Source organism: Trematosphaeria pertusa (assembly GCF_010094035.1).
Source record: "Trematosphaeria pertusa strain CBS 122368 unplaced genomic scaffold BU26scaffold_10, whole genome shotgun sequence".
NCBI lineage: Eukaryota > Fungi > Ascomycota > Dothideomycetes > Pleosporales > Trematosphaeriaceae > Trematosphaeria > Trematosphaeria pertusa.
In genome coordinates this window covers 478395-505044 of record NW_022987221.1, presented here as the reverse complement: position 1 = coordinate 505044, position 26650 = coordinate 478395, and the positions used below count along the sequence as shown (strand labels likewise).

Sequence of the window (26650 nt, the reverse complement as noted above, 5' to 3'; positions counted from 1 at the left end):
TTGGGGCACGGCGTTGGGGGCCACGGGGCTTTGGGAATCTCAGGTATGTACCACGGCTTCTTTGCGGTTTCTCCTCTTCATCGTCCACCACCCATCTCGCAACTGGGCAAGTCGCATCCTTCGAAGAAGACATGTCGCTAGGGTCGTTTGCCGCGGGTCCAGACTATCTCAATAGATGAAACGAGACCGAGCGACACCTCGACGCGTCCTCAAGCAGCCGACGTCTTCTGCAGCTGGCATTCCGCGATGGCAGGAAACTACAGCTACGACCACCTTCCCACACTCGAAGAATCGCAAGATATTGCCGAATACATCGACACGGCGTGGAGAGCCAGCAGCTCCGACAATGCGCACGACTCTCAAACAACCCTGCGACACCCGTCAAGCTCGTCATCACTCCAAAGCTATTCTGCGGTAGAGCAGCGCGATGCGGCAGATCGCGCCAGTCTCAACAGCTTCGGGACATACGCTTCCTCTTCCTCGTCCGGTACCAGCATCGAAAAGCTCAAGAATGGATTCAAGAGTGGGATCAGCCGGATACGTAGGAAGCCTCTACCGCGTTACATGCAAGGCTCTATTCGAAGACATCCCGCTGCAGAGATCGAGCCGACCCGAATTGGACGCGGAGTATGGAAAGATCAATTGCTTGTCGATCGTTCCCTCCGGTCCATGGCGCTGCTCATGAGCTTGTTTGCCATTGCGATGATCATCGTAATTTGCGTGAACATCAAAGCTTTCGCACAGAGGAACAATAAATTCACTTCGTCTATTGGTGGTGAGACACAGGATTGCAAAACCGTCACGCATACAAACACCGCGCTGCTCTTCCTGATCAACATAGCGGCCACGATGGTTCTAGGTTGTAGCAACACCTACCAGCAATTAGTGACTTCGTTGAAGATCAGCGATCTACGGCACGTTCTTGAAAAGTTTGGAGATTCAAGGGTTGGGACAAACTCGCCTTTTAACATCAATCACAAGAGTGAAGGGAAGAAGACCTCTTGGGCAGCTTGGTTGCTCTTGATTTTTAGTGAGTTATTTCTCAAGAGAGACACCAGCTCTCCCGCTAACGATACTCCAGCTTCTCTCCCTATCCATTTTCTTGGTATTCCAAACCACTCTGCTTCAACTTCTAATGCTGACTTCCGCTATAGCAAACTCTCTCATTGGGCCCTCGTATATTCTGGAGCCGCCAAGGAAAGTGGAATACAACGAAACATCTTTTGACGCCATGTCGATGAGTTACTACACTGATCAGGACTCCCCCATCTACTCCTATGGCTCCTATATCTGTTGGAGCGCTTTCCGGACAGGAAGTGCCCGTCTAGCCGAAAGCACAAAAATGCTGAAGAAAGACCAAAGCACCTTCGACAATCTACTCTCCGACGGCTCAGTCTATACTCGGATTGTGGTGAAATACGCCCGCGAGAATTGCACAGGGCTTGCAAATTCGACCAATGACGCTTCACTGCTGGAATACACGTACGACGATTATGAGGCTGAATACCGCGACGGCGAATGCGTCATGGGTAAAACCGTGTTGTGTATGCTTTCCGATCCTGAGCCGGCGCAATGCCGCCTGAATATACGGATGAACGCTGCTTTTATCCTCGTTGGCGCGTTGATCATCAAAGCTACCTACATGGTCACTGTCAATCTGCTGGCGAGAGGGAAGTTGAAGCGTCAGCTGCTGACCTTTGGAGATGTCATCGTGGCTTCCGCTTCGCATCCAGAGCTCCGCGTGCAGGGGTGAGTAATGCGTTCGGTACCCTAGAGTGCTTCGATGGCTGACATTGGCAGCGAATGCATGGTCAATGCAAATGAGAGCTACAGGAGGAAGAACACACATACCTGCCACAAACACTGCAAGAATAAGGAAGAATCAAAGACCGGCGACGAAATTGGCCACTGTCAAAAATGTAAGAAGTGGAATTCGACGAACAAGCTATCCAACGAACCGCAACCCACTATCGCAACCAAAATCAAGCGAAGCCTTATCTCGAATTTGGGGAATACCGCCTTAACACAAATGTGTGTCATGATGTTCTGCAGCCTCGTTTTGATTGCGGCTTCCATAGCAGCGGCAGTACCGTAAGTATTCAACACTGTAAGATCAGGACAGGAGCTGATATCTGTAGGCTCGGTGAGAATTGGCATTACCAGAAGGAATACTGTGATGAATACTCCTCATCACCCCATTATGACGATTTCTGTAAAATGAGCTCTACGAAGCAGTTCGATAAGCTATCGGGCGGATGGGGCGGATTCAATCGATCTATACCTGTAGCTACACTGCCGCCTGACCAACTCGGGAATGAATTTCTGTCTTTCTGCATGTAAGTCGTACATGTCTGAGCTTGACAGAAGGATCACTAACAATACGCAAGATCGAATGGAGCCCAATTTATCTACTCACTGCTTTACCTGCTTATGATCTATAACATCACGCTTGTCAGTCAGGTACGCTGAATACGTCCCATCCATAGTCGCAACGCTGACTAGGTCCACAGGAACATGACTGGGGGAAGCTAGAGCATGAACGCAAGCGCCCACGATGCACGACCGTCAAAGGAGAGAGCTTCTCGCAAGACTACCTCCTCCAGCTGCCGAAGAAGATACTGTTCCCGGTGATGGCATACAGTGTATTGACTCACTGGATGTTGGGCGAGGCGCTCCAAACGCAAGAAGCTATATACATGGAGAATTCTCCGGACCGCCATATCGAGCACTCGATGTACATTGTGCGTCCCATGAGACGAACTCCAATTCCCACCCAACGCTAACACTTCTAGATCACATACGCGTCATACCCGCTATGGATGGCAACGTTCCTCATCCTCTCCATGACCAGCGTGTGCTGGTGGGCTTTTACTTTCAAGCGAGAAGGATTCGTCCCGCAGATGTTCGGCAGCATCAGGGTCCTATGCGCGGCTACTACGCAGTTGGATGATTTTCCATCGACTGGCGTTCAATGGGGCGATTTGGGGGAAGGGAAACAGTTCCGTCATGCTGGATTTTCATCGGAGGAGGTGATGAAGATAGTGCCCAACGCTCTTTATGCGGGAACCGATGGGCCAAGAGACGGTAAGGAGGAGAATTGGTCAGGCGACGCCAGAACCACGCTTCAACGATGAGACGAGATCTAGGAGATCATTCCTCGACCTTCGGAAAAGTATCCGACATATGGTCCTGCATCGATGGACGACCATGTCCATCGCACACCGCCTGTTTGGGGATGGTTGGCGCCCGGAGTGCTTCTGCAACAGACTGAGGTCTTTATGCTGCGACAAGCGTAGTGTCAATGCAGCTCTGAGTGAGCATCAGGCACGCAGCTTTACGAGATACCCAGTAGCACCACATCATATTATAGAGCCAATATCCTTCCACCGTGCTATTTCGTGCCTTCACGAACGTTATCCTCATGCCAACATCGCCTCCGAGATACGAGCAGCCCAAATACCAGGTTCAAGCGGTTCCGCATCCAAGGTCGTGAAGCTTGGCGCAGAGCGCAGTCATACACGAACGAGCCCAGGCAGTAGCTTCTTTCCCCATCCGCGTCCTGTAAGCAGTGACAGTCATCAGGCGTCATTTGGCGTTCATACCTGCCGCAGGTGTTCATCGGAATAGCTTTGTCATTCGGAATAAGTCAGCATCGGAATTGAGTACCACGGAAAACAGGGAACGATGCCGCTAGCGATATCGGCCGCGATCGCGCATCCCACAACATGACTGGTCAATTCGTGAGCAACCAACTGGTGCTGAGTAATGGCCAGCGCCCTTCATAGCCTTCTTGGGAAGTGTATACGCCCTTGGAAGGTGTGACCACGCGCATTTTGCTGTGACCGCGTCTGCATGCCCGGAAAAGCGCTCGCGCATGGCCTTCTCTGATGGAGATCTATTTCCATGACTAGAAAATTTTCAGCCTTGCATAGGGAGGAGTCATCCAATAGACCTGCGCGAAAGAAACATGAAAATTTTCGCTCAACAGGGCGCTGAGGCATCCAGGATATGAGATTTATTGAAGCCTTCCACTTAACGGCATAGCTGGTGGGTAGATGGAGACTCTGAAGTGGACCATTGACAAAGGAAATCCACTTCGCTGTAACGCGGTGAGGTGACGGGCGTGTAAACTTCCCATACACTGATTCGCTGCGTAATAGTGTCTCCGATTCAGCCTCAAGATGCCGTTAGCGGTCGCTGTCGCGCCCGTTAGGAAGAAAACCTACATTGGTCAATTTCGAAGCATGCATCCCGTTCTGACAGCACGGAGCGCCTTGAGACGGTGGCGTTTTTGAGATGAATTATGAGCTCCTTGGGCGTGTCTATGTCGTTGGCATGTGGCACCGATAGGGCTAGCGGGCGTCGAGGGGTGAATGTGATTGGCCAGACTTAGTCAGCTCCACGCCCTTCAGCACCCCGCGCTGTACTTGGTTTCCCGACGGCTGGGCCAACGCCATCCCTCAGCCCTCATCCACATGCACGTCGCTAGCACACCGACGAGAGCGCCGCCTAGGATGAGTCAAGCTCATCATTCGAGGGCGCGTGGTATAAGATCAGCAGAGACGCGCGCTCTAGAAACCTCGAACCCTCTCAGGTATCACGAGCTAGACTAAGTTCTTTTTCCCTTGTTCTCAAGACTGCCCTGGTCACGAGAGTTCTCCGCATCCGATCTTATCTCACGCCCCCGCTACTCTTGTGCGACGTTGCTCTAGCTTCTTTGTTCTTTACTCAAGCTTCGCCAGCTCAAAGGCGCACGCACGAGTTCACCATGCCGACTTCCTCTGGCGCTTCGGTGCATTCTAATGCCATGGCCTCAATTGGGAATCAGATCAGCTATAGGATGCTTCAGATTGCGCATTACGGCCAACCAACGATTGAGATCGAGCTTGACGATAGCCGCCATGGGACCCAGGGCAGCTATGTCACTAGCTATTCGACCATGGACACGCTGGAAGGCACCGTGACTATCTCAACACAGCACGACACGAGGTTCGAGGATATCGAAATCGCGTTTACAGGTGCGTACATGTGGTCCACGCATTCGCCCAGCCAGGCGAGCAAGTGCTGATAGGCAAACGCAGGTACCGCGCAAGTCTATATCGACAGACTCACGACTACGCCATCGATGTCAGGCCGGACCGAAGCATCTCATCGCTTCCTGACGCTCAAGCAACCCATGGATGCTTCCGATCTCCCCACGCCACGCATCTTGAGGGCGGGCCAGAAGTACACATTCCCCTTCTTCTTCACCGTGCCAGCCCACCTCCTTCCGCGAGCATGCCCGCACCGCGTCGCTTCAGACAACGTCCGCGACACTCATCTCCTGCTACCACCGAGCCTTGGAGACGCAGAACTTTCTGGGTTCGGTGGCGCGTTACTTGACGATATGGCTCCAGAGATGTCGAAGATCATATATGGAATCAAGGCCCGGATAACGCAGGTGCGGGAATCAGACGGGTCGCTCTCTCTGCTGGCAGAGAGGACGAAGAAGGTCCGCGTCAAGCCCGCTTTTGAGGAGCAACCGCCGCTCAACATCGACGCGAACGACGAATACAGGGCACGGCAGGAGAAGACCGTTAGGAAGGGACTGTTCAAGGGCAAGCTTGGGACATTGACGGCACAGACAGCCCAGCCGAAGGCACTCGTCATCCCAGGAGCGCGATCAACGGGCAACCACCCGATCAACACGAGGGCAAAGGTACTCCTGCGATTCGATCCTTCGGAAGAACACAGCACGCCACCGCCGCTGGGCCAACTTAAGACGAGCCTCAAAGTATCGACCTATTATGCTTCATGTCCCAGGCACACCTTCCCAGCTCGATCATCACTTGGTTACGACTTGACCCAGGGCGTCTACTCCGAGAGCCTCTCCCTCTCCAACATGTGCATCGCCTCCGCACAGTGGGAGAAGCATCCCGCATCCGCCAACCCCGTGTGCTCCGACATTCTCGCCCGCCGCGACTCCGGGATCTCTGACTGCTCAAACGACGTCGCCGACACCTTCCACACAGGCATTCCCCCCGCCTCCAAGCACTACAAGCACGGCTCCTTCTACACAGCCTCAGTCCTCGTCCCCATCACGCTGCCCAACAACAAAAACTTCATTCCAACCTTCCACTCCTGCCTCATCTCCCGCGTCTACGGCCTCTCGCTGCACCTCTCGGCCCACGCACCGGGCGTCACAGATCCCTCGCTGCACCTCAAAGTGCCCATTCAGATCTGCGCCGAGGGCAGCGATACCGGGAATGAGAACGCGCGGGCACGCAGCGCCGAGGCCGTGGTGCTGGAAGAGGCGGAGCGGCTGTTTACGCCCAGGAGCGTGGCGCCGCCGAGCGATGAGGGGCACGACGCTGATTTGCCGCCCGAGTACGCGGCATTCGCTCCCACCGCTGGCAGACATCATGCTCGCGTTACGGTGGTGGGGTGATCGAGAGATTTTGTAGAGGTCATGATGTATGGTCATCTGGCTAGATACCCGGAAAGCGTCTTGGTCCACGGTCTTCCGAGGCGCAGCCGCGATAAGACTCGCGGAAAGAATTGGTTCTCGGCTCTCAACGATCGGAGCTGATGTCGTATACCTTTACGACGCTTTTAAGACCGGTTTTTTTTTTTTGGGTTTACTGTTTCGGTGGGCTTGCTTCGGGATTGGGAGGTTCAGAATGGTCTGTATGTGTTTTCTGATTCGGTGTAGTTACTTGATACCCCCTAGCTGCTGAAGATTGCAGCTGTTCACTTAGTACACACATAATATTTTGTATAGTAGTTTGAACGCGTACATGACTGTTGTTTTTACGTGGCTATCTGCTAGCTCTCCCGATTAATCTCCCCTGTTCATTCGTAGACCTTTTCTTCTGCCGTTGACGAAAGCACGCTTTGGGAGGATAGTGGACTATGGTGTGAACGTAATTGCGTGTTTTAGGATTAGCGTGCTCTGCTTATCTAACCTGTGTAGAAGTATTCACTGCGCAAGCATGAACAACGAGCCATTGCATCATCCGGGGGGTTCACTGTGCGCGCTCCAATATCAGACTGCCAGCCGATGCACTGCCTGAGCGTTAAGGCTGACATATAGCCAAGGAAGCCCGCTATGACGGGACCGCAGTCGCAATATATCCTATCGAGCGCTGTAGACCAGCGTGCCACTCTCACATTGCCGTGTTATCGTGAGTCGCTCAACCATATCTCCCTCCAGCAGCTGTGCGGCAGCATCGTGGCTTTATATTCACCCTTGCATCCACAACCTCTCTCATCCTCTGAACCCCGCCCTGGAAAAAGCCATTGAGAATGAATGGATGAATTTCTGTGGGTTGGGATAGCGAGAGTTCTGATCTTCCTCTTCCGCAGCCAGCCAGGTATCCAGCTCCACTCTCCGCAGCGGCGGTGCCTCCAGCCCTGAGTGTTTGTGCTCAATCGTCGCATCCCATGTTGCCATATCGCAATTAGACCGCTGCCGTTGCCTTCGATTGACGCGTCGTGTTTCGTGACTTGCTCGTGGGATTTCGCTCTCTCTGCTGTGGCCGCGGCGACTCTATAGGTATTAAGTCGACGCATCCTGTCATGTGAATGTTCAGCTTTAGCTACTCAGGAGGTATTGTCTTTGATTGATTTCGACGCTCTAACGAGAGGTAAGGTGAATGTCATGTAGCGATAGAGTTGGACTGCGCGGCATGTAGAAGGGGCCGGTCCGGAATAACATCGGCATTTTAATGGCTTGGCAACGGAGCTAGGTGGAGAAGCCGCTAAGATTCTTAGCTTCTTCCCGTTAGATATCAACACCAACACATATAATCTGTCACTTGCGTCCTTCTTCAATCCACACTCAGCCTCATTCCGATTCCTCTTACAGCCTCCGACTCGATTTTGGCCCTGTGTCCAACTTCTAGCCTTTAGCTATCTCCCCCAAGTCAGCTCCCTCGCATAGACCGCTGAAACGCTGCTTGCCTGGCATAGTGATTCGTCATGGCTTCCGCTTCTAGCCTCTCAGGTATGTCCTCGCGAACTCTCCGCGCCTCTGTCAACCAAACTATACGATCGCATCTTATCAACGCTTGACAATAGTTCCCACGGATAAAAACTTCGATGATCGGTCTTCTTCCTTTTTCCAGCGCTATGATCAGCTACCATCGCCGGAGGAAGTCCGCTCGCAAGCTCGTTCTCAATACCTTGCGGGCACTCACTGGGGAGACCCAAGAAGAAGCGTCGACAATCGCTACAATGATCGTCCCTCACCTGCTGTATTCGGGCATATGGGTCTGTTCGTCAAATGGGGAAGTAAAATGAGAATCGCTGAAGGTCAATCTCTGTACGCGATACGACAGCACCTGACCGATGCCGTGCCCGTCCCCGAAATCTACGGATGGCGTACGGATGGAGACCAAGTCTTCCTCTACATGGAGGCAGTATGTGGAAGAACTTTAGAACAAGCTTGGCCAGAGATGGAAGAGGATGACCGCTTGCGGATTTGTCATGAGCTCCGCACAATTTTTGATGCCATACGCCGGCTCAAACAGGAACCCCCCGAGACCTTCATTGGTGCGTGAGCAGGCATATCTCTGTAGGTCATGTGAGAACTGACGCCAAATGCACAGGCAGCATCGCTCGCGGTCCTCTCTATGATAGAGCAATCCACGATAAGTACATGGCTGAAGCCGGGCCATTCCCCTCCGTCAAGGCCTTCCACGATTGGTTCACCGCTCTATACAAGCGACCGATGCCTGATCCCGAAACCGTTCCCCCAGAGCCCTTTCGCAACGATCTTCCTGATGATTGCGACATTGTCTTCACGCAAGGGGATCTTCATCCGAGCAATGTCCTTGTATCATTGCCCAGTCCACCTCGCGTCCTCGCCATTGTTGATTGGGAGCAAGCGGGCTGGTTGCCGGCCTACTGGGAAGATCGTAAGGCTCACCTTACGTGCGACTATTTCGGCGAATGGTCTGAGAAGTACCTACCCCTTATCTTAGATCAATATAAGAGCACCTGGGAACCGTGGGATTACTATAGTACATCTATGCGGCCCTGCTGAATGCTACGTGTACGACTGGTTCGACCTAGCTACTTCCCGGAAGCAAGCTTCATTAGTTGGAGAAAGTTCCTCCCTATTATCCGCCTCTTCACAACTGCAAATGGGTAGGGTGGAAGCTCCCAATACCAGCTGTCTGCCCATTGGGTCTTAACAATAGTAGCGTATAGGCCCAAGCAAACGCCGGTTGGATGAATTTGGATCCTGTAGAGTCCAACGCGCGATAAGCTAACACATGGCCTTGTTGATGCAGGCCTTGGCCACAACATGGCTGGCTCACCTCCACAAAAGCCCTCCGGTTGGAGGGGCCGCTCCCCTTGATCACGACCAGTGTATATTATGAGGCATGATAAACACGAGGCCTTCTATACCACAGCGAGCCCACTAATGGATGTAGCGCTTATGAATTCGCCATGTACAAAGCTCATGTGCGAGAGACAAAACTGAGTTTTGGTCCACTTTAGTGCTGTGGCACAGCTCGGATCTGTGGGTCTCGCATTGCGCGGTTTTCTCCAAATATAGCAGTCCCTGTAGCGCCCACAAGAGATCCGCGTGAGGCAATTTGTGGGTACTTGGTGGTTGTTATAGCGAGCGCTTAAATCCGGAGAATCCCTGACCGTAAGAGTGTAGTGAGGCACAGCATACTCCTCGGTTCGAGTGCAGAAGAACAGCCACAAGAGCGTATCGCTATTGTATAGAGTTTCATCGGGCACAAGTGCCGCAAGTCTTTTGGTCAAACACGGCGCCAGCGTTTATTTGGTTGGTGCAGAGCAGCGGAAGTCTACGAAGCATCACGAGTCGAGTCTCCTACGGCCACACCTTCCCCCGGTACAGAATTAGACTTGCCCTGTTTTAGAAGCCGCGCGCAATACCATTGTTGTTTCCTCGCTAGTCTTTGAGAGGCGTTGGAGTCATGAGGAATATATAAAGCTTTCAGTCCATCGTGTATACTCAATCATCCTCCTGGACTTCAAATCTGCCATCTTTATCACTATACCCCCAGCACCTCCTCGTCTCGTTCGTTTCTACGAAGCATGGCACGGACAATCTATCTGGCGGTCTTCGCAAATGGCTCGAAGCCAGCTCACTGGGCTGTCTGGATTCCCACGACCGGGCAGGAGTATATAGGAAAGTTGATTCACGTCATTGGAAATCCGTCCACCGGATTTTTCCTCGAATTCAAGCGCAACTATAACTTCAAAGAGACATATCGTAAATATGAAATCATACACTTGGCCGTAGTACAAGATCGACACGTTACCGATACTCCAGGAACAGAAACAACGGACACCACAGCCCGTGATCGGATCGGATCGAAACAGCGGCACTTGACGTCAAGCCCCCGGGTCGCAGCGCGAACCCCTTTGATCCGGCAGTAAGAAGCACCCCCCCTCCCCCCACCCTCCAACGATGCAAATTTCACCACAACTAAGACTCTTTGCAGGCCCCCAATTGCCAGGACTGGATACGCGACTTCGTTGAGAAACTTACCGCCGACCCCAACATTCGATTGGGCACCGATGCCCGCTCAGTTCTCGAAAGCGCTCCCAGAAAGTTATAAAGGCAGACGCCGTCACCGGCCGGTTACGCATCGTTAACAGTGGCTGAATGGTAGGCCTGCGGGGAGGTTCAGTAAGCATCGGCGATACTCCAGGTTGACGCTCATGTTTGCGATTGGGCCCCGTCTTTTTCGTGCGCATTAGACAGCACTTTGTAGATTAATGTCCAGCCGAGAGTAAAACAGTCTGTTTTACATGTCCTGAGGTGGAATATTCGCCGAGAAGGATCGCGCTATATCTTCCAGAGCAGCGACTCTTACCTCTACCCAAGTCCACTCTTCAACTCAAATTCAGGCAGAAAACCACAAAGCTCCAAAATAGCATAGCGTAGTACTACCCCGCAAATCCTCCATCATCTCAGCCCCACAAAACTCCCAAAAGCAGGAAAAGCCGGTTAGAAAGAGGACTAAGGTCCATCCTAAAGGATCAATAGTACAGTAGAATTAGGAGTAGATGCCGGGTACCAAGCCTATCAAGTCGAACAGCGATGGCCGAAATGCGCACCAGCAATCAAAAAAATCCAGTATTATTCCGTCAAGTTCCGGTCAGATTTTAGGCACGGTGAGCTTGTATGGATCTTGTAGACGCGAGGAGCTGGAGGAGTTAGTTGCGAGTTGAGGTGAGGTAGGTGCGAGCTTTGTGGTAGGCATGCAGTATCAGCAGTAAACGTATAAAACGCTGCTAGAATCTCTCTTCGCGAAATAGAAACCAAGTACTCTCAGTTCTCTGACAAACTTCTCTGTTCACCGTACCACCTCATTTACGCATATCCGTTCCGATCGTCAGTTCCAACTATGAAGCTTATTGCATCCCTCTCTATCGTCCTTGTAGCGGGCCTAGCAAACGTCGTCAACGCTGCAATAATCGTGAGTCTCTCCCGCTGACCGCTTACTAGGTATACTGTGGCTAAGCTTTTCAGTGCGGAACATGCGCCTTCAGCGGGACGTACTGTGATGCTGGAGGCTCATATCACCTATGCTATGGGCAAGCAGGATGTGGCGGCGCTACGGCCTGTCCTGGTGGCTGCTATTGGGATCCGGACAACCCGGAATACAACGGACAGGCCCAGTGTTAGTGGATGCGCTCATACCGAACAAAGTCAACGGTGCCAGTTTCTATGGAAGAGGGGTGGGACTCATGGATGGGCTTTGCTGTACCGCGTTCAAAACTATTATCAATTTACCCACTTCTCAATCTTATTCAGTGACCTATGGCCGTATGTAGTAGTCATTCTTCCAAAACGAAGTATATATATGGCTCCTGCGAAGCTCTAGCCTTCTCCTGCTCTCAAATGGCCGAGGAAAGCGGGGCGTGAGCAGGAGATATGACAGAGATGTATTAGAGCCCGCTAACCATAGTGGGTCTCATAAAGCCATGGTGTCTAGGGGCACTGTCAAGGCGGTGTGGTAACGTCGAATGAGACCGATGTTCGGCGGTTCTTGGGTAAGAGAGAGGACGACGAGTTGCGAGCACGAGAAGAGAATAGGAAACATTAGATTCCAGGAAATCTTACTCCATATCACGATACTCCATATCAGCCAGTGTCTCCATATTGGAGGCTCAAAGCTCATCTGTTGCGGCATATGCTCGAGGCTTCGTTGTGAACAGTAAGCTTTTGGAAAGCTACCCCAGTCGAACATCGATGTCTTCCGGTCCGGCTGCATCCCAGTACTCCTTACCAATGTGCGCGAGACCTTTTCGGTATGCGATGCCGTCCTCCCACTTGACCCAAAGAGCGTTTTGAAGCTCGTATGCGCGTATCTCTTCACCAAAGTCTCCTATCCCCTCGTAGATGCCTTGGAGATGTGCGCGTGCCCAATCTGGGTAGTGAATCCAAGGATCTACGCCGCTACCCTCCAAAATAGCACTGCCTTGACCAATCGATATAAGTTCGCACGCTTCTCCAATCCTGCTCTCCGCAACTGCCTCGTCCGGAATCACTAATCCGACGACTGCATTCCTCCTATCCTTCAATACATACGCTAGGGTTCGACGATAGTTTTCCCTCTGGAACAACTCCCCGAGAAATAGGCCCAGTCGCTGAGATCGAAACAACAGGACCGGACTCCAGACATTTTCATTTGGAGGAAGAGGGTGATCGCTAAGAGGCACTGCGCGGGAGAATTTCCAATTCAACGGTAAACGTTCGTGGTCCGCTTCGGTCGCATCTTTGAGCGCTTCCGTATAGTACGAATTCTTGATCGCGAGACGTTCGCTGCTCTCGTTGTACTCTTTGAACCATTGTATGTTGGCGCGCAAAGCGAGGGAACAGTTTTCACCAGTTTCGATATATTTGTGCACGTGACTCCAGAGACTCGTGTCTACCGCCCCGATCCATCCGGTCCAGCTCCAGCTGGGGAATTGTTTAATGGCTCGACCGTTTACATCTACCCTTCGTTGCAGTGGCTTTAGATTGGCACGCCAGAGCAGGCATCCATCGAAGAACAGTTCCGGTAGCCCGAACAAGATTCCTCCTTGCATGGCCCGTCCGCTTAAAGTCGCAATTGCCGAGAATGCATTGAGTACACCGTCAGGAAATGTTAGCTCTCGAGCCGAGTATTCCTGCACAGCCTGACGATATGTTTCGATATCTGGCCAAGAACGAAATAGGTCCACAATCTGCCATGGAACGGTTCTTGCAATTAACTGCTGAGGCTGAGCAAGGTACTCAGGACACAATGTACTTCGACAAAGCCAAGTGACAGTCTGGTCGCGAAATACTAACTTCCTTGGAGACAGAAGTTATTCCTGGTATGTCCAAGCCCGCGAATGGTAGTATGCGGAGCGAGATCCAAGCAATGTTGGAGTTACCGCGGAACAAGATTCGGTGAAGTCAGATATCAGATGCGGAGCTGCGCGCGGATGGGCATTCGGGTCGATCCCGGGAAGCCCGGAGTTGTTATTATTGCCATTGGCTGCCACGATAGTGCAGTAGGCATTGGCGTATATCGATGCCATGAAATTGATCTGGGTGTATTTATGGCGATAATCATCTTGAACGATGCAAAATCTATCCACCCATAGGTAACGAACGCCGATACGCCTGGTACGCAACATACTATCCTTGATAGTCCTTGGTAGTCGGATGTAGTTTTCCTCCATAGCGAAAGCCCCCGTTTCCCGTAAGGTCGCGATATTCTCTTGTGTTATTTGGAAGGGTTGACTGCCATGGCCCCAAACATAGCTCAACGCGATATAGTCGCATCGCTGGGTCTGTTCGACGAGACAATTTTCCTCTACATCTATAAGGATTAATGTGAGATGAGTGTTTAGCTTTCTCCAAGGATCCGAAACAGAGTGACAGAGGCCGGCATGTCCATGGTTGCAGGTCGCTAACCAGCTCTTGATTTGGTTGATGCTGAAGCAATGGCTGTTCAAGGACAGGCCCTGACCCTTGATCGATAGGTCACTCCTATTAATGGGTTCCCCATTTAGCTGGAATTTTTGGTCGATAGGACAAAAGTTTAGGTGTCCTTGAAGACGATCTGAAGGATCATACTTAGAGGCTTATTAGCTCAAAAAATGATGAGAGTAGAGATCTCGGTTTCTCATACCCAATGTAGCTGCCACGGAATTCGGACCGCGCCACCCTCTTCCAAGCGGTGAGTGGTGTTATTGGCGAGGTACACTTTATGGCTTCGATAATCTTCTAATCTTGGAGCCCTACTCTATGCCTCCTCAAGAACCTTCTGGCAAGTCGAGCAGTCTTTTTGATCTTCAAAGTCGCTCACAGTGCCAATTCTTTCTTCCGTCACATTTTCCACGGCGCTCCGTTCCTGTATGAAATGTGCAATTCGTGCACAAATAGGGCAAGTGCCTCTTGTAACGCGGCCACTGCAATTGTTCTGAGGCTTGATCCGGAGGCTTAGCCGTCTAAGGCGTCGGAAACGACCGCCCTCAGGAGTCGCCATTAATCGAGGACAAGATGCGGATGATGAGCAAGGAAGTCAGCGCTCAGCTCTTCAGCCTAGCAGCGTCGCGAGATTCCACGGGCGCTCTTGCCATCGACTGCGGCGGCTTGGAGAGGTTGAGATGTTGAAATGTAGACATCGGCGTGGGGTTGGGTCTCTATCGCTTGCTTTCTGTGAGCCGAAGGGAAAGACGCAAGAACGGGAAGGGTATAGTACGAAGGTGTTGTGTAAGAATTTGAGCGAGGTGCGGAGGAAGGAAGGCTGGAAGGCTGCCTAGACCTCACGAGCTCCAGCTCCACGCTAAGCCTAATTCATTCGAGCCTACCAGTCTAGGAACCCAACCCATGAAGGTATTGAAGCATACAACGGAGAGACTTCTATCTAGTGCAAGTTTAAAGAGGCGGCAGTAGTAATATAGACGAAGCGTTGAGAAACCGCTCACATTTTCCTGCTCGAAATACTCATGAAGGTGCAGGGATGGAATTCATACATAACCGGCTAGGCTACCTTACTAGACCTCGTCCCTCTCGCATCTTATGGCGACTTTCAATAGTATGGGAGCCGCTACGCACCACTTACCCAAACTATTCCCTTGATTTAAAATACTAGGAAGAAATGAGGGGTTGGGTAACATATTCCTTTTGCGGTATATATACTCATTACACCGTCACCAGCACGTTGTTGTGTCCCCAACCCAGTTCCATCAGAAGAAGGGGTATCTAGAAGAATAAGGAAGGTGCGGAAAGAAAGGACCGGACCATTACAGGGGGCAGGACAGTACTTGGACAGACGCCAATTGACATGCCCGACACATGCTTGAGGGAATTTTTGGGAGTGTATTCGTAGAAGATGAGAAAAGAAACCCTAAGATTTAAACCAATCGGAGCTCGCATCAACCATGTAATTTGTGATATTGAATTCATTCCCTTGAGCGCCCTCTGGTAGTTGTAGGCTGCCGTCCGGTGCAGTGAAGCTCGTGGCTCCGTCCATGGAGACAGGCAGTCTCGGCATGTTGAAGAAATCGAAGACGTCAAGATATTCTAGCTCGTTAGGGCCCGGCGTTCGGGCCGGGGTTACCGAAGCCGGTCTAGTGCTGGAATGCATCTTTGGCTGCCTCGAGATAAGGAAGTCCAAATCGAATGCACAGCGGCGCATGTCTGCCAGGATCTTGACGGTGGACGGAGTGACACGCTCGCCGTTGGCCCCTACGGGTGTTCGTTGCGACTCCTGGTATTCCTGCAGTACACGCGAGAGCAGGTTGGCGTAGCGTGTGCTGACTTCCCAGTAATGGCCGATTTCTTGAAGCGTGTTGACTAGGAGGTTGATAGATTGGTCAACGCGATGCTCAATGGTCGAGCCGTGGACGAGAAGAACACGAGCTGCTACCCAAAGAGAGAATGCAAAAGGCGGACCGAGTTTGGTTAAGAGAGCGTTCTCTCGGACGCAGGCGCAGAGCGCTACAAGGCTCTCGACCGCATTAAGACATCTTTGACTGGCGCTGAATGAGGGCGTGAAAATCGGTGAGCGATGGGTCGGGTAGGCTGCTGAGGAATGTAGTCGAATTACTGTGCTGTTCTCTGGTCAGGGCCATACGTCTGATTTCATTCGCGGGAACTTACGTGTGAAATGCGGCATGCAGCATGACCAAGCCACTGTTTAAGTGCTTGTTCATTCCAGAGCCTGAAAAGACTCGTGCGGAATTTCCGTATTCTGGCGGAAGGTTGTATTTCCACTGTTCGATGGCATTGTCGAGCTCGCGATACTCTCCCTGCCACTTCTCGACATCCGAGAGCGATGTGATATCGACGGGCTTCTTCAGGAACTTGTGGATCCGCGAGAGAATCCCCAATATCTCTACGTAGTACGAGAACGAGCCGAGATTCTCGGGCCTGTTCATGCTGTAGTCCGACCGTGATGAGGTGTGGAACCATCTCGTCTCAACTGGTACGTTCCGAGCGAAGAGATCGTCCCGACATGGCAGTCTACGGTCAATTTCTTTCTCGTCCAGGGCAAACTCGAATGCTGTAGCCACGGTGGCGTAGCGGTCAAGCACGTAGATCATCCAAAATAGTCGCCGGCGGCTCTCCTCTTCTATCCAATCCTTGGGCTCAGGTAGTACGGTCGCCCGCAGAGTATAGATGGAAGCATACTGTGGGGCGACCATGGGCGAGTACGTCTCCATCGAGAGGCCCAGCTGCACCACTGATCGGGTGATAAGAGCGAGCATGTTCCATCCAGGAGGGCCATTCGAACAACCGACAACATCCAGAGAGAGAATGACCAGTGCTTGGAGGGACTTCACCGAGCTGTTCTCAATCCCGTAAAGCAACACCTTCTCCTTGGAGTTCTGGTGGTAGCGGCCTCTTTTATCGGGCGTGAGCCGCGCATCAGTGGAGAACTTGAGGGTTGTAGCGACTATTGCATGCAGGATGATCCTATCTGCTTCGTCCAGGCTTGAGTCGCCGAACAGAGAGTTCAAGGTGGTCTGACGATGCAGGATAGGGCACCAGGGATAGATGTGCTTGAAGAATAGGTCGACCAGGCCGTAAAGGAGATCGTACGGCGGAAAATCGTTATCGCCCTGTGCTAGCGCCCCAGCCATGGATGGTGGCGCAAACCGGTCGTGGTGAAATGGCGATGGCGCACCGGCCGCGTATGAATCCCGCTGAAGAGCGCCCAGCCCAGACTGCATCTCTTCGGGCGACGGATGGTATCCATTGCCGGTAACAGGGTGCCCTTGCCTTGCCTCCCCTATTGTGTTTCCGAAATTAGGCTGTATCGGCGTCTGCGCAGAGAAGGACGACGGCTTCTGGATGAACAGGGCAGTTTCAGGGCGCGGGATGTGCGGCGTCTGTATGATGGGCGGGCTCCGGAAGACGGGTGCATCTTGCGGCGAGGTGCCGACCGGCGCGAGCTGATTGTGTGACAGCTGGTTGATCTGGTTCTGTTGTTGGTGCAGCAAGGTCTCGAGTTTGTCTGGCCACGGTTAGTTTGCTCCTTCCTCATGCAGCCGCTCCTGCCTGTCCAGCCAGCCAGATACGGAAGCGACCGTTGTCTGCCTTCGCTCTGGCTCTGTTGCCAGCACTGCCATGCCCTCTCCGCTCCTCGCCCGGGAGACCTCTAGCACACGACAAACGAGCCGACAGCAGCAGAAAGCGAGCGGAACTTACCTAGGCGCGACTCTAGTTCTCTGCCGTAGCCAGCGCGTAGCCCCGGCTTCTTGCGCGGCAGGTACACCTTGGACCGAGCGTGAGCTGCCTTCTCCACCATGTCTTGCGACGGCCGACTTACACACGTCGAGTGGTTCTTCACGCACCAGCCGCAGCTGGGCTGGCCGCGATCGCATTTCACCTATCTCATGCGTCAGCAGCGGTGTCGCGCGAAGGTAGCCTCAGCGCCTTCGGTACCTTGCGTTGCTTGCAAATCTCACAGCTCACCGAGAGGGGCCGCTTGCGTTTCGAGGCGCCGCTCTGGCTTCTGTTCGCTTCGTCGCCGCTCGAGCCCTCGCCGCTCCAGTTGTCGTGCTCGTCGTCGGCGGTGGGAGAGTGTTGGGACAACTTCGCTTCTGGACTGACGTACGGTTGCACCGCGTTGCCGTTGGTCACGTCCATAATAGTGGAGGAATGCGAATGGTGTGGCTCTCAAACGTCGCATAGAATTGACCCGAGGTGTTCAGACAGCGGGGCTGCGGTTCTCCAGTCGGCTACCACTGGGTAAGGCGCTTTTGCCGCTACCCCAGATTCCGTTTTCATCGGCTGCTGCACCAGATACGGTCGCTGATTGGCGGCGCTGGGATGACTGGGCCGAGGGTGAGACGCCTCCCCTGGCCGAAAACCATGTACTGTTGAAGCCGATCAGCCTAGCCTGGCCGCTCTGGCAATCCTCACCACCACGGGCGCCCACGTCAAGGATCCACCCTTTGTGGCCAAAGTCACGATGGCCTATCTGCTCGGGTTTCTCATCGCAGCGAGATCAACCGAGATGGAAGTTTGCGGCGCCTCTGGCCCAGTATTTTCCGTTCCTTTTAAACCTCCCGCCTGATCCGTTCTGTATTTAACACAGCGGGCACCTCACCCAGCTGTGCCTCAGCCCCCCACGTCCCCTCTTCCTGCGTACTCGTCTTACTACCCTCTTTGCCATGCCTTCCACGGTCAGCGGCGGCGCTGCCCGCGGCTTCCCTACCATTAAGCATGTCCGTACCTTTATCACCCAGGGGCCTGGCTCCGGCGGCGACTATCACAATGTGCATGGCGGCCATTGGTTGATAGACAGCAAGATATCGACACCGATGTCGCAGTATGAGCAGTACAGGAAGTCAAGAACGAGTTGGGGCATCAACGTTTTGGGCTCCTTCTGTGTCGAGCTTGAGGCTTCCGACGGTACCAAGGGCTTTGCGACTGGATTTGGGGGTCCACCAGCATGCTGGCTGGTCGCAGAGCATTTCGAGCGCTTTCTCATTGGCAAAGGTAAGTCATTCTTGATAACGTTCTGCAATCTCTCTCCAAAGACAGTGGTGCATCTTTGCTATGTCTATGAGCTCCTGAGGCCGACAGCATAAGCTGTACTTCGATGGAGCTTGCCAAACGTACCCACGACAATATGGCTGACATATTTTGCGTTTTTTTGTACCCACTCAAACTAAATACTAACATTCTAATTAGATCCTCGAGATACAAACCACCTGTTCGAGCAAATGTACCGCGCTTCCATGTTCTACGGCCGCAAGGGACTTCCAGTCGCTGTTATATCGGTCATCGACCTTGCCATCTGGGACCTCTTGGGCAAGGTCCGCAATGAGCCTGTATACAAGATGATTGGAGGAGCAACAAGAGAGAGATTGAACTTCTACTGCACGGGCCCGGAACCTGCGGCGGCGAAGGCCATGGGATTCTTTGGTGCGAAAGTGCCGCTCCCTTACGGCCCCGGTGAAGGCATCGAAGGGTTGAAGAAGAACGTCGAGTTCCTCCGGAAACACCGCGAAAGCGTTGGTCCAGATTTCCCAATCATGGTCGACTGCTACATGAGCCTGAACGTCCCCTACACGATTGAGGTGGTCAAGGCCTGCGAAGACCTGAACCTCAATTGGTGGGAGGAGTGTCTCTCGCCCGACGACACCGATGGCTTCGAGCTGATCAAGCGGGCTCACCCCAGGATGAAGTTCACCACTGGCGAACACGAATACTCTAGATACGGTTTCCGGAAACTGATTGAGGGCCGGAATCTAGACATCATTCAGCCCGACGTTATGTGGGTTGGAGGCATGACCGAACTACTCAAGATCGCGTCCATGGCTGCTGCGTACGACATCCCGGTTGTTCCTCATGCCAGCGGCCCGTACTCGTATCATTTCGTCGTCAGTCAGGCCAATTCGCCGTTCCAGGAATATCTAGCCAACTCTCCGGATGGCAAGTCGGTGCTGCCAGTATTTGGCGATCTGTTCGTTAACGAACCCATTCCAACCCAAGGATATCTTGATGTATCCGTGCTGGATAGGCCTGGGTTTGGACTGGAGCTGAATCCCAACGCCCGTCTGATTGATGCGACACGCATTCTGAATCCGGCGCCGGCCAAGCCTCTGAAGGTGGAGGAACAGGAGGCCAATGGCGTCCTGGTTAATGGCTACGCTTCATAGTCTGTTCGGTACTTCCTTATGGGCGTTGTGCGGCTTTCGTGTTTCAACTCAATATTTTGGACATCTGTGAGCTGTACGGCATCGGAGCGGCCTTTTATGTTGGTGGCGCCGCATGTCTTCTTTGCGTGGCTGGGTGGCTCTGACGTTCCAAGGTTTGAGCCATCGCGATTACCCACCAGTACAAACTTCTGCATAACCACACTGTTTATTTATCTACACGTAGTCGGACAAAATTGATGATTGACGGCCGCGACTGACCTCTGGATGCCTATTTTTAGTGGTGATTTTCAGCCGCTTACACATTTTCGTGAGGCAGCTTCTCGTGCGCCATGCTTTCGTGCGCCACAGGGACGCGGTGAGAAGCAAAGGAGTGGGGCAAAGTGGCTTAAGGGCAGCGCAGCTGAGCTCCTGGTTCTTTCATAAACGTTGATTGAGGCGCCGGACTCTGCAGAGATCTCTTCTCTTCTCTTTTTCACGCTTCCTCCAAACTCTGCTTCTGCTCCAATTCGATCAATTGCATTCCCCGTTCCCCGCCAAAACAGCTTACCCCGCTTGCATCATGGAAGCCGTCAAAGACACCATCAACACCGCTCTCGAGAAGCTGCACCTCACCGGCGGCGAGCACGCTGCTCCAGCAAAGGAGCCCGCCGAAGAACAGCTCAAAGAGCTCAAATCCAAATACGCGAAAGCAGGCCAGGAGCATGTCTTCGCCTTCTACGACAAGCTCACGGCCGCAGAGAAGGCGGGGCTCTATGAGCAGCTCGAGAAGTTCGACCCCGACCGCATCAACGAGCTCGCCGAGACAGCTCTCCACCCGCCGAAGACCGAATCGGCAGAGTCTACACTCGAGCCCCTCCCAGAGAATGCTACGTCATCGGTCCTCGATTCGAAGGCGGAAGACCTGCAGAAATGGTACGACAGCGGCCTGGAAATGATTGCGGACAATAAGGTGGCGGTGGTTTTGATGGCTGGTGGCCAGGGCACACGGCTGGGCAGCTCTGCTCCCAAGGGCTGCTTCGACATTGGCCTGCCTAGCCACAAGTCGTTGTTCCAGCTCCAGGGTGAGCGAATTGCAAAGGTGGAGCAGCTCGCGAAGAAGACGCATGGCAAGGAGAGCGTCACCGTGCCGTGGTATGTCATGACAAGCGGTCCGACGCGAGGCCCTACGCAGAAGTTCTTCGAGGAGAACAAGTACTTTGGGTTGAAGAAGGAGAATGTGGTTATTTTCGAGCAGGGGGTACTACCCTGCATTTCGAACGAGGGCAAGATCCTGATGGAGAGCAAGTCGAAGGTACGCATCAATCCTGTGATCATACGAAGGAGAGCTGGCTGACAGCGCAGGCTGCTGTTGCTCCCGATGGCAACGGTGGTCTCTACCAAGCGCTCATTACATCCGGCATCGTTTCGGACATGGGCAAGCGAGGCATCAAGCACATCCACGCTTACTGCGTGGACAACTGCTTAGTGAAGGTCGCCGACCCCGCCTTCATTGGCTTCTCCGCATCGAAGAATGTGGACATCGCTACCAAAGTCGTCCGCAAGCGCAACGCTAAGGAATCCGTCGGCCTCATTCTCCAAAAGAATGGTCGACCAGATGTAGTCGAGTACTCCGAGATCGATGCTGCCGACGCAGAAGCCAAAGATCCTAAGAACCACGAGCTCCTCAAACTCCGCGCTGCCAACATCGTCAACCACTACTACTCATACAGCTTCCTCGAGAGCATCCCCGAATGGGCGAAGAAGCTGCCGCACCACGTCGCTCGCAAGAAGATTCCCTACGTGGACACTGAGACGGGCGAGACGGTCAAACCGGAGAAGCCCAACGGCGTCAAGCTGGAGCAGTTCGTCTTTGACTGCTTCCCGTTCCTGACACTGGATAAGTTCGCTTGCATGGAGGTGAAGCGTGAGGACGAGTTCTCGCCGCTCAAGAACGCACAGGGCACCGGTGAGGACGACCCGGATACCAGCAAGAAAGATATCATGATGCAGGGTAAGAAGTGGGTGCAGGCTGCTGGCGCCACGGTGGTCAGTGAGGACCAGGACGACGGCATTGAGGTGTCACCTCTCATTTCATACGTAAGTCTGCGCCTACTGCTCGTGAAAGCTGTTACTAACGCAGATTTAGGGCGGCGAAGGCCTCGACTTCCTCAAGGACCGAACTATCAAGGCGCCGGCCGTCATAGAGTTAGAAGACTAGACGGCGCTCTCCCCTTCACGACGTGTCTGGCGATACAAGAGAAAAATAGATTCCACATTCCAAACATCGTCCTTAAAAAAATGTTATGCTCTGCAAAGTCATTGCCCGCAGCATCTCGACTCACTAGTACCTCTCCATGAACACCCCTTTTATTAGGTTTCACGTATACCAATGCGCGGTGGTGACGTCCATGGTCGTACAGCACCTACCCGGCGTTTACCCCTTTATGCAGGAACCCACGTTCGCTGTCCAACGCGGGGCCTCTTGTCCAACGGCTGCAAGTCCATCTTCAGAAAGCATCTGCCAAGCCCATATCAGCCGTGCAAGAGTCTCTACGCATTGTGAAGATCTGAATCGGTTCCAGGCTAATAATCTGCTCTGCGAGAAAAGCAGCGTGTCGCGACCCAACATGGGCCTCAGCACACGATGCAGGCTACAGCGCAACTTGCAGCTCGGATGCGGCCGACGACAGCTATTGTTCCGCGGGCTTCGGGCTCGGGCCAGCATTCTTCCAGCCCGAAGAAGCAAAAGCTATGGAGAGTGCGTCTCCGCAGGATCTGAGATGGGGTGGCCCGGGCCTGCTCGGGGGCTGGCGAAGGCAGATGGAGGCACTGCCATTGTGTCATTGCGCGGGGTGCTAGCACTAGGATAGAGAGGGAGGCAGCTTGCGTGCAGGCGGCAGAGGCGGAAGACGCAAGAAAAACCAAAAAGGCCCGTTCCGCCGTGATAGCGGTTGGATAGGGGCTCTGATAGGAGGTGAAAATTCTCTGGCGTCCAACGTGGCAAGGCAGCTCTGGACCCTGGCGCGTGCATTTCTGACCTCGGGTTCACCAAAATTGCGCACGTCGCTAGCCTTTGCCGAATCAGTTGGTCCCTGCGACAAAAGATCCTTTTTTTGCCTGCAGCCCGACGCTACCCTCGACCGCTCCTGCAACCCCATAAATCAACACCACATCGCCGCACGATCGGAGGACGGACGCAGCTGTGTCGCTGAGGGAAGGATTGGAGACTTGCAAGTACGTCGCGCCCCGCCAGCACTGCTGTTCCTGTATGCGCGCCACGTTTCCGCTCGGCGCGACATCCCTCCGCACCCCTCGGGGGACTCGAAAATTCTGATCGCTGACTTGCGCCGGCAGGTGAAGGAAACGAAGAAGGAAACGAAGAAGGAAACGAAGTAGGTGTGTGCGCCCTTCACCACTGCCCCCCGTGGCCGCCTGTGTGCTGGAGCAAACGGCAGGCGCGCAGGCGTCTCGCAAACGCAGCCATCAGCGTCTTTTCTGTCGCTCGCCACCCCTTTTCGCAGTCCACCACAACCGAGCACGATACTCATACGTCGACGCAGATACACGCGGAGGAACTATCAACATGTCTTCTCTGTCTCGCCGTGCGTGCTTCAAGTGCGGAAACGTCGGGCACTATGCTGGTGAGCCGCCCTGCCTTTGGCCGCCGCCTACGCTGCAATGGGACGCTGTCGCGAGTGCTCGTCGCGAGATGGCGCTCTCGATACCGGTACCCGGGTCGCGCAAGCACGAGCTGTGCGACACTGTAACTCGAGGGACACGCGACTGACGTCGAGGAACAGAGGTGTGCTCGTCTTCCGAGAGGCTCTGCTACAACTGTAAGACCTTACCCTGCGCCGCCTTCTCGAGCGCATACTAATAGCTCCACAGGCAAGCAGCCTGGACACGAGTCCAACGGATGCCCGCACCCACGCACTACAGAGAGTACGTTACGCTCGTTCCTTGAGCCCCTCTTCCCCGCGGAATACATCACAATGGCCCGTTGCGTGTAGATCTCGGCCCGAGGGAAGGATGTGTACCTTGAGGGAGGGTTGGCTAACAACTGGGCAGCGAAGCAGTGCTATCACTGCCAGGGCCTTGGCCACGTCCAGGCCGACTGCCCGACTCTGCGGCTAAGCGGAGCTGGCACCAGCGGACGATGCTACTCCTGTGGCCTTACCGGCCACTTGGCCCGTAACTGCCCGAACCCGGGCGCCGGTATGGGACGTGGTGCTCCCCGCGGCGGATATGGAGGCTTCAGGGGAGGTTATGCTGGAGGCCCTCGCCCGGCCACCTGTTACAAGTGCGGCGGCCCGAATCACTTCGCGCGAGACTGCCAAGCTCAGGCTATGAAGTGCTATGCCTGCGGCAAGTTGGGCCATATCTCCCGTGACTGCACTGCGCCGAACGGAGGCCCTCTCAACACCGCTGGCAAGACCTGCTACCGCTGCGGCGAGACTGGCCACATCTCTCGCGACTGCACCCAAGCTGAGGTAAATGGAGAGAGTACTGCACCAGCCGCCGCGTCCGTTGCGCCCCCGGCTCCCACCACCGCTGTCGCATAAGTCTGTTCTAGCGCAATATGCGCCCGTCGGCGCGAGTAAAATCGCCCCGACAATTGCGGCAATATACTGGTTCGACTTGTTTGGATTCCTTGCTTTCCGTCTACTTATCACCCACAATCGTTTACGGCCTTCCTCGGCACCACACCGGCAAACTTCATGCAATCACGAGTTACTGTCATCGAGAAAGAGAGAAAAGTTTTCACGAATCCTACGCTGATACCCACGAACGTTATATCCCTTTACGCAGAAACCATCATACCTTTGGACAACGGCTTGGCGACTTGAGTACGACGGTTCTCATTCTTCTGTGTATTTCTGGACTGGTTGACCCCTTTGGCCAAAGAGGACGGCTGAGATGGAACTACTTGGATAGAGGAGGATTTGTCAGGGACCCGGAAGGCGGCTGTGGTGGTTTGGTAGTGAGTCGATGGAGGGATTGGGATGGGGGAGGAGGACTGAGAACGGTTAAGGAGAGTAGTTGTATATGTTTGTCGGAGCTGTGTTGGTTGGCATCCCCTGCCCTTGGTTTTTGTGTTTGTCTACCCGTCACCCTACCTTGCGCGAGCAAGGTTGCATAGCTTGGCCTTTCCGTGGAATATACCTTGTGAATATAATCTGGATGGTGTACAGTATGAATATTGCTGAGAATGAACAGGATATGTCGAGTTGATAAGGTTGGGGACTGAGGGGGCATGGTCGGGTCTCGTTTTACAGGAATTGGTGGTCCTACGTAAGACCAAAGCGGCCGGTCCCGTCGTGCCTATCCCTCTTCACGCTACTTTCAGTGCACTCTTTGCACTTTGCTGGCTCCTATGACGCACTTCACAACATCCATCAATCGGACACTGAACAAGGTGATGTACAACCGCCGTGCCACAGGTGGTTCCTTCCCAACTTACCGCAAGCACGGGTTTTCGCCTCTTCCAAGGTTATGGTATTTCTGCTTCGCACCTTCCTCCCCTGCATCGCCTCAGCGTTCATTTCTCACCTGGGCATATTTCCACTTCTTCTTCTCCGCTTCACCCAATCCTCACACATCACTCAAGCGCATCGCTCATCTCACTTGCTTCGCATCATCTATCAGCAGTGAACAATGGCACCCTCCTCAGTCGCCAGTGATGAATCAGGCAATGACGTGCGTACTAGTCCTGACGAGCTAGCCATCAAATCCGTGGTGACTCTGACAGACTATGGCAGGACGGCTTCATCGTTGACATCGATGCCATCCAAGCTCATGGCATCGGTGCCGTCGACATCGCGAAGCTGAAGGCGAACGGATACTACACGATTGCTTCGGTGCATGCCGCCACTCGCCGTAATCTGTTGAAGATCAAGGGCTTCAGTGAGATAAAGGTCGAGAAAGTCAAGGATGCCGTGGCCAAGTGTCAGGTGCGAAACTCACCATATGGTTTGGTGGACGATGTTCACTAACTTTACAATAAGCCCGCTGGAGGCGGTTTCCAGACTGCACAGGAGCTTGGTCAGCAGCGGAAGCGGGTCACGAAGATCTCGACAGGGAGCAAGCAGTTCGACGCCATCTTGGGCGGGTGCGTCTATGTGTCCTACAACCGATCGTTTACTGATAGAAGCCAGTGGCTTTCAGACGATGAGCATCAGCGAAGTCTTTGGCGAGTTTCGCTGCGGGAAGACTCAGCTGTCCCATACCATGTCCGTCATCGCGCAGCTGCCTAAAGATCTCGGCGGTGCAGAAGGCAAGGTGGCATACATCGGTATGTTTGCGTCATCAAACCTTCGGCTTCGACTAACGGTCCGCTGCAGATACGGAAGGCACCTTCAGGCCCGAAAGGATCGCGCAGATTGCGGAGCGCTTTGGTGTGGACCCTGAGACAAGTATGACCCATCTCCCGACGTATGAGCTCTTCACTGACGCTTTCCAGCCCAAGAGAACATCACCTACGCGCGTGCTGTGAATTCCGAGCACCAGATGGAGCTTCTGAATAAAGTCGCGGAGTTCTTCGTTGGCA

General features: G+C 53.5%; 11 protein-coding genes across 11 annotated transcripts; 9 read left to right on the top strand and 2 right to left on the bottom strand.

Annotated features, from left to right (window-relative positions):
* Positions 1–246: 246 nt before the first annotated feature.
* Positions 247–1642, top strand: BU26DRAFT_399213 (uncharacterized protein; the record flags this gene model as incomplete). The annotated part of the gene is made up of 3 exons (XM_033822778.1): positions 247–1030; positions 1082–1105; positions 1155–1642. Coding segments are annotated over 3 exons (1296 nt in total), but the record flags the coding sequence as incomplete, so codon positions are not given.
* Positions 1643–3134, top strand: BU26DRAFT_431250 (uncharacterized protein; the record flags this gene model as incomplete). The annotated part of the gene is made up of 6 exons (XM_033823922.1): positions 1643–1749; positions 1801–2091; positions 2139–2336; positions 2388–2460; positions 2511–2741; positions 2793–3134. The coding sequence occupies 6 exons, from the start codon at positions 1643–1645 to the stop codon at positions 3132–3134; spliced, it is 1242 nt and encodes a 413-aa protein (XP_033681577.1).
* Positions 3135–4768: 1634 nt separating this feature from the next.
* Positions 4769–6890, top strand: BU26DRAFT_487773 (uncharacterized protein; the record flags this gene model as incomplete). The annotated part of the gene is made up of 2 exons (XM_033825959.1): positions 4769–5018; positions 5082–6890. The coding sequence occupies 2 exons, from the start codon at positions 4769–4771 to the stop codon at positions 6425–6427; spliced, it is 1596 nt and encodes a 531-aa protein (XP_033681576.1). The 3' UTR covers positions 6428–6890.
* An 889-nt stretch (positions 6891–7779) lies between these two features.
* Positions 7780–9189, top strand: BU26DRAFT_521025 (phosphotransferase enzyme family protein). Its single transcript, XM_033829437.1, has 3 exons — positions 7780–7984; positions 8059–8532; positions 8589–9189. Exons 1-3 carry the CDS (start codon positions 7960–7962, stop codon positions 9023–9025), a joined length of 936 nt encoding a protein of 311 aa, XP_033681575.1. The 5' UTR covers positions 7780–7959; the 3' UTR covers positions 9026–9189.
* Positions 9190–9655: 466 nt separating this feature from the next.
* On the top strand, positions 9656–10907 carry BU26DRAFT_521024 (uncharacterized protein). Its single transcript, XM_033829436.1, has 2 exons — positions 9656–10397; positions 10467–10907. Exons 1-2 carry the CDS (start codon positions 10057–10059, stop codon positions 10618–10620), a joined length of 495 nt encoding a protein of 164 aa, XP_033681574.1. The 5' UTR covers positions 9656–10056; the 3' UTR covers positions 10621–10907.
* A 386-nt stretch (positions 10908–11293) lies between these two features.
* Positions 11294–11765, top strand: BU26DRAFT_521023 (uncharacterized protein). Its single transcript, XM_033829435.1, has 2 exons — positions 11294–11447; positions 11501–11765. The coding sequence occupies exons 1-2, from the start codon at positions 11376–11378 to the stop codon at positions 11654–11656; spliced, it is 228 nt and encodes a 75-aa protein (XP_033681573.1). The 5' UTR covers positions 11294–11375; the 3' UTR covers positions 11657–11765.
* Positions 11766–12198: 433 nt separating this feature from the next.
* On the bottom strand, positions 12199–13683 carry BU26DRAFT_576445 (uncharacterized protein; the record flags this gene model as incomplete). The annotated part of the gene is made up of 2 exons (XM_033834373.1): positions 12199–13227; positions 13393–13683. The coding sequence occupies 2 exons, from the start codon at positions 13681–13683 to the stop codon at positions 12205–12207; spliced, it is 1314 nt and encodes a 437-aa protein (XP_033681572.1). The 3' UTR covers positions 12199–12204.
* A 1269-nt stretch (positions 13684–14952) lies between these two features.
* Positions 14953–18282, bottom strand: BU26DRAFT_487772 (uncharacterized protein). Its single transcript, XM_033825958.1, has 5 exons — positions 17900–18282; positions 17784–17843; positions 17663–17729; positions 16112–17468; positions 14953–16062 (listed from the first exon to the last, which is right to left on the bottom strand). The coding sequence occupies exons 1-5, from the start codon at positions 18101–18103 to the stop codon at positions 15357–15359; spliced, it is 2394 nt and encodes a 797-aa protein (XP_033681571.1). The 5' UTR covers positions 18104–18282; the 3' UTR covers positions 14953–15356.
* Positions 18283–18630: 348 nt separating this feature from the next.
* Positions 18631–22321, top strand: BU26DRAFT_507146 (nucleotide-diphospho-sugar transferase; the record flags this gene model as incomplete). Its single annotated transcript, XM_033826978.1, has 5 exons — positions 18631–18958; positions 19154–20103; positions 20576–21415; positions 21445–22200; positions 22250–22321. The coding sequence occupies 5 exons, from the start codon at positions 18631–18633 to the stop codon at positions 22319–22321; spliced, it is 2946 nt and encodes a 981-aa protein (XP_033681570.1).
* Positions 22322–23303: 982 nt separating this feature from the next.
* Positions 23304–24284, top strand: BU26DRAFT_521018 (uncharacterized protein). The gene is made up of 3 exons (XM_033829434.1): positions 23304–23337; positions 23458–23939; positions 23992–24284. Exon 2 carries the CDS (start codon positions 23687–23689, stop codon positions 23888–23890), a length of 204 nt encoding a protein of 67 aa, XP_033681569.1. The 5' UTR covers positions 23304–23337; positions 23458–23686; the 3' UTR covers positions 23891–23939; positions 23992–24284.
* A 2030-nt stretch (positions 24285–26314) lies between these two features.
* Positions 26315–26624, top strand: BU26DRAFT_521015 (uncharacterized protein). The gene has a single exon (XM_033829433.1). The coding sequence runs from the start codon at positions 26332–26334 to the stop codon at positions 26509–26511; it is 180 nt and encodes a 59-aa protein (XP_033681568.1). The 5' UTR covers positions 26315–26331; the 3' UTR covers positions 26512–26624.
* Positions 26625–26650: the final 26 nt, after the last annotated feature.

What these genes read in the sequence shown, in the direction of transcription:
- BU26DRAFT_521023 (XM_033829435.1), top strand. Translation starts at nt 11,376, where the DNA reads ATGAAGCTTATTGCATCCCTCTCTATCGTCCTTGTAGCGGGCCTAGCA. An exon ending in TCGTCAACGCTGCAATAATC is followed by an intron (nt 11,448 to 11,500) that starts GTGAGTCTCTCC and finishes TAAGCTTTTCAG; the next exon opens with TGCGGAACATGCGCCTTCAG.
- BU26DRAFT_521015 (XM_033829433.1), top strand. Translation starts at nt 26,332, where the DNA reads ATGTCCGTCATCGCGCAGCTGCCTAAAGATCTCGGCGGTGCAGAAGGC.
- BU26DRAFT_487772 (XM_033825958.1), bottom strand. Translation starts at nt 18,103, where the DNA reads ATGGACGTGACCAACGGCAACGCGGTGCAACCGTACGTCAGTCCAGAA. An exon ending in TGAAGAACCACTCGACGTGT is followed by an intron (nt 17,730 to 17,783) that starts GTAAGTCGGCCG and finishes GCTCGGTCCAAG; the next exon opens with GTGTACCTGCCGCGCAAGAA. An exon ending in CTGCATGCCGCATTTCACAC is followed by an intron (nt 16,063 to 16,111) that starts GTAAGTTCCCGC and finishes ACCAGAGAACAG; the next exon opens with CACAGTAATTCGACTACATT.
- BU26DRAFT_521025 (XM_033829437.1), top strand. Translation starts at nt 7,960, where the DNA reads ATGGCTTCCGCTTCTAGCCTCTCAG. An exon ending in TTCCGCTTCTAGCCTCTCAG is followed by an intron (nt 7,985 to 8,058) that starts GTATGTCCTCGC and finishes GCTTGACAATAG; the next exon opens with TTCCCACGGATAAAAACTTC. An exon ending in ACCCCCCGAGACCTTCATTG is followed by an intron (nt 8,533 to 8,588) that starts GTGCGTGAGCAG and finishes CCAAATGCACAG; the next exon opens with GCAGCATCGCTCGCGGTCCT.
- BU26DRAFT_521024 (XM_033829436.1), top strand. Translation starts at nt 10,057, where the DNA reads ATGGCACGGACAATCTATCTGGCGGTCTTCGCAAATGGCTCGAAGCCA. An exon ending in CGAACCCCTTTGATCCGGCA is followed by an intron (nt 10,398 to 10,466) that starts GTAAGAAGCACC and finishes GACTCTTTGCAG; the next exon opens with GCCCCCAATTGCCAGGACTG.
- BU26DRAFT_521018 (XM_033829434.1), top strand. Translation starts at nt 23,687, where the DNA reads ATGTCTTCTCTGTCTCGCCGTGCGTGCTTCAAGTGCGGAAACGTCGGG.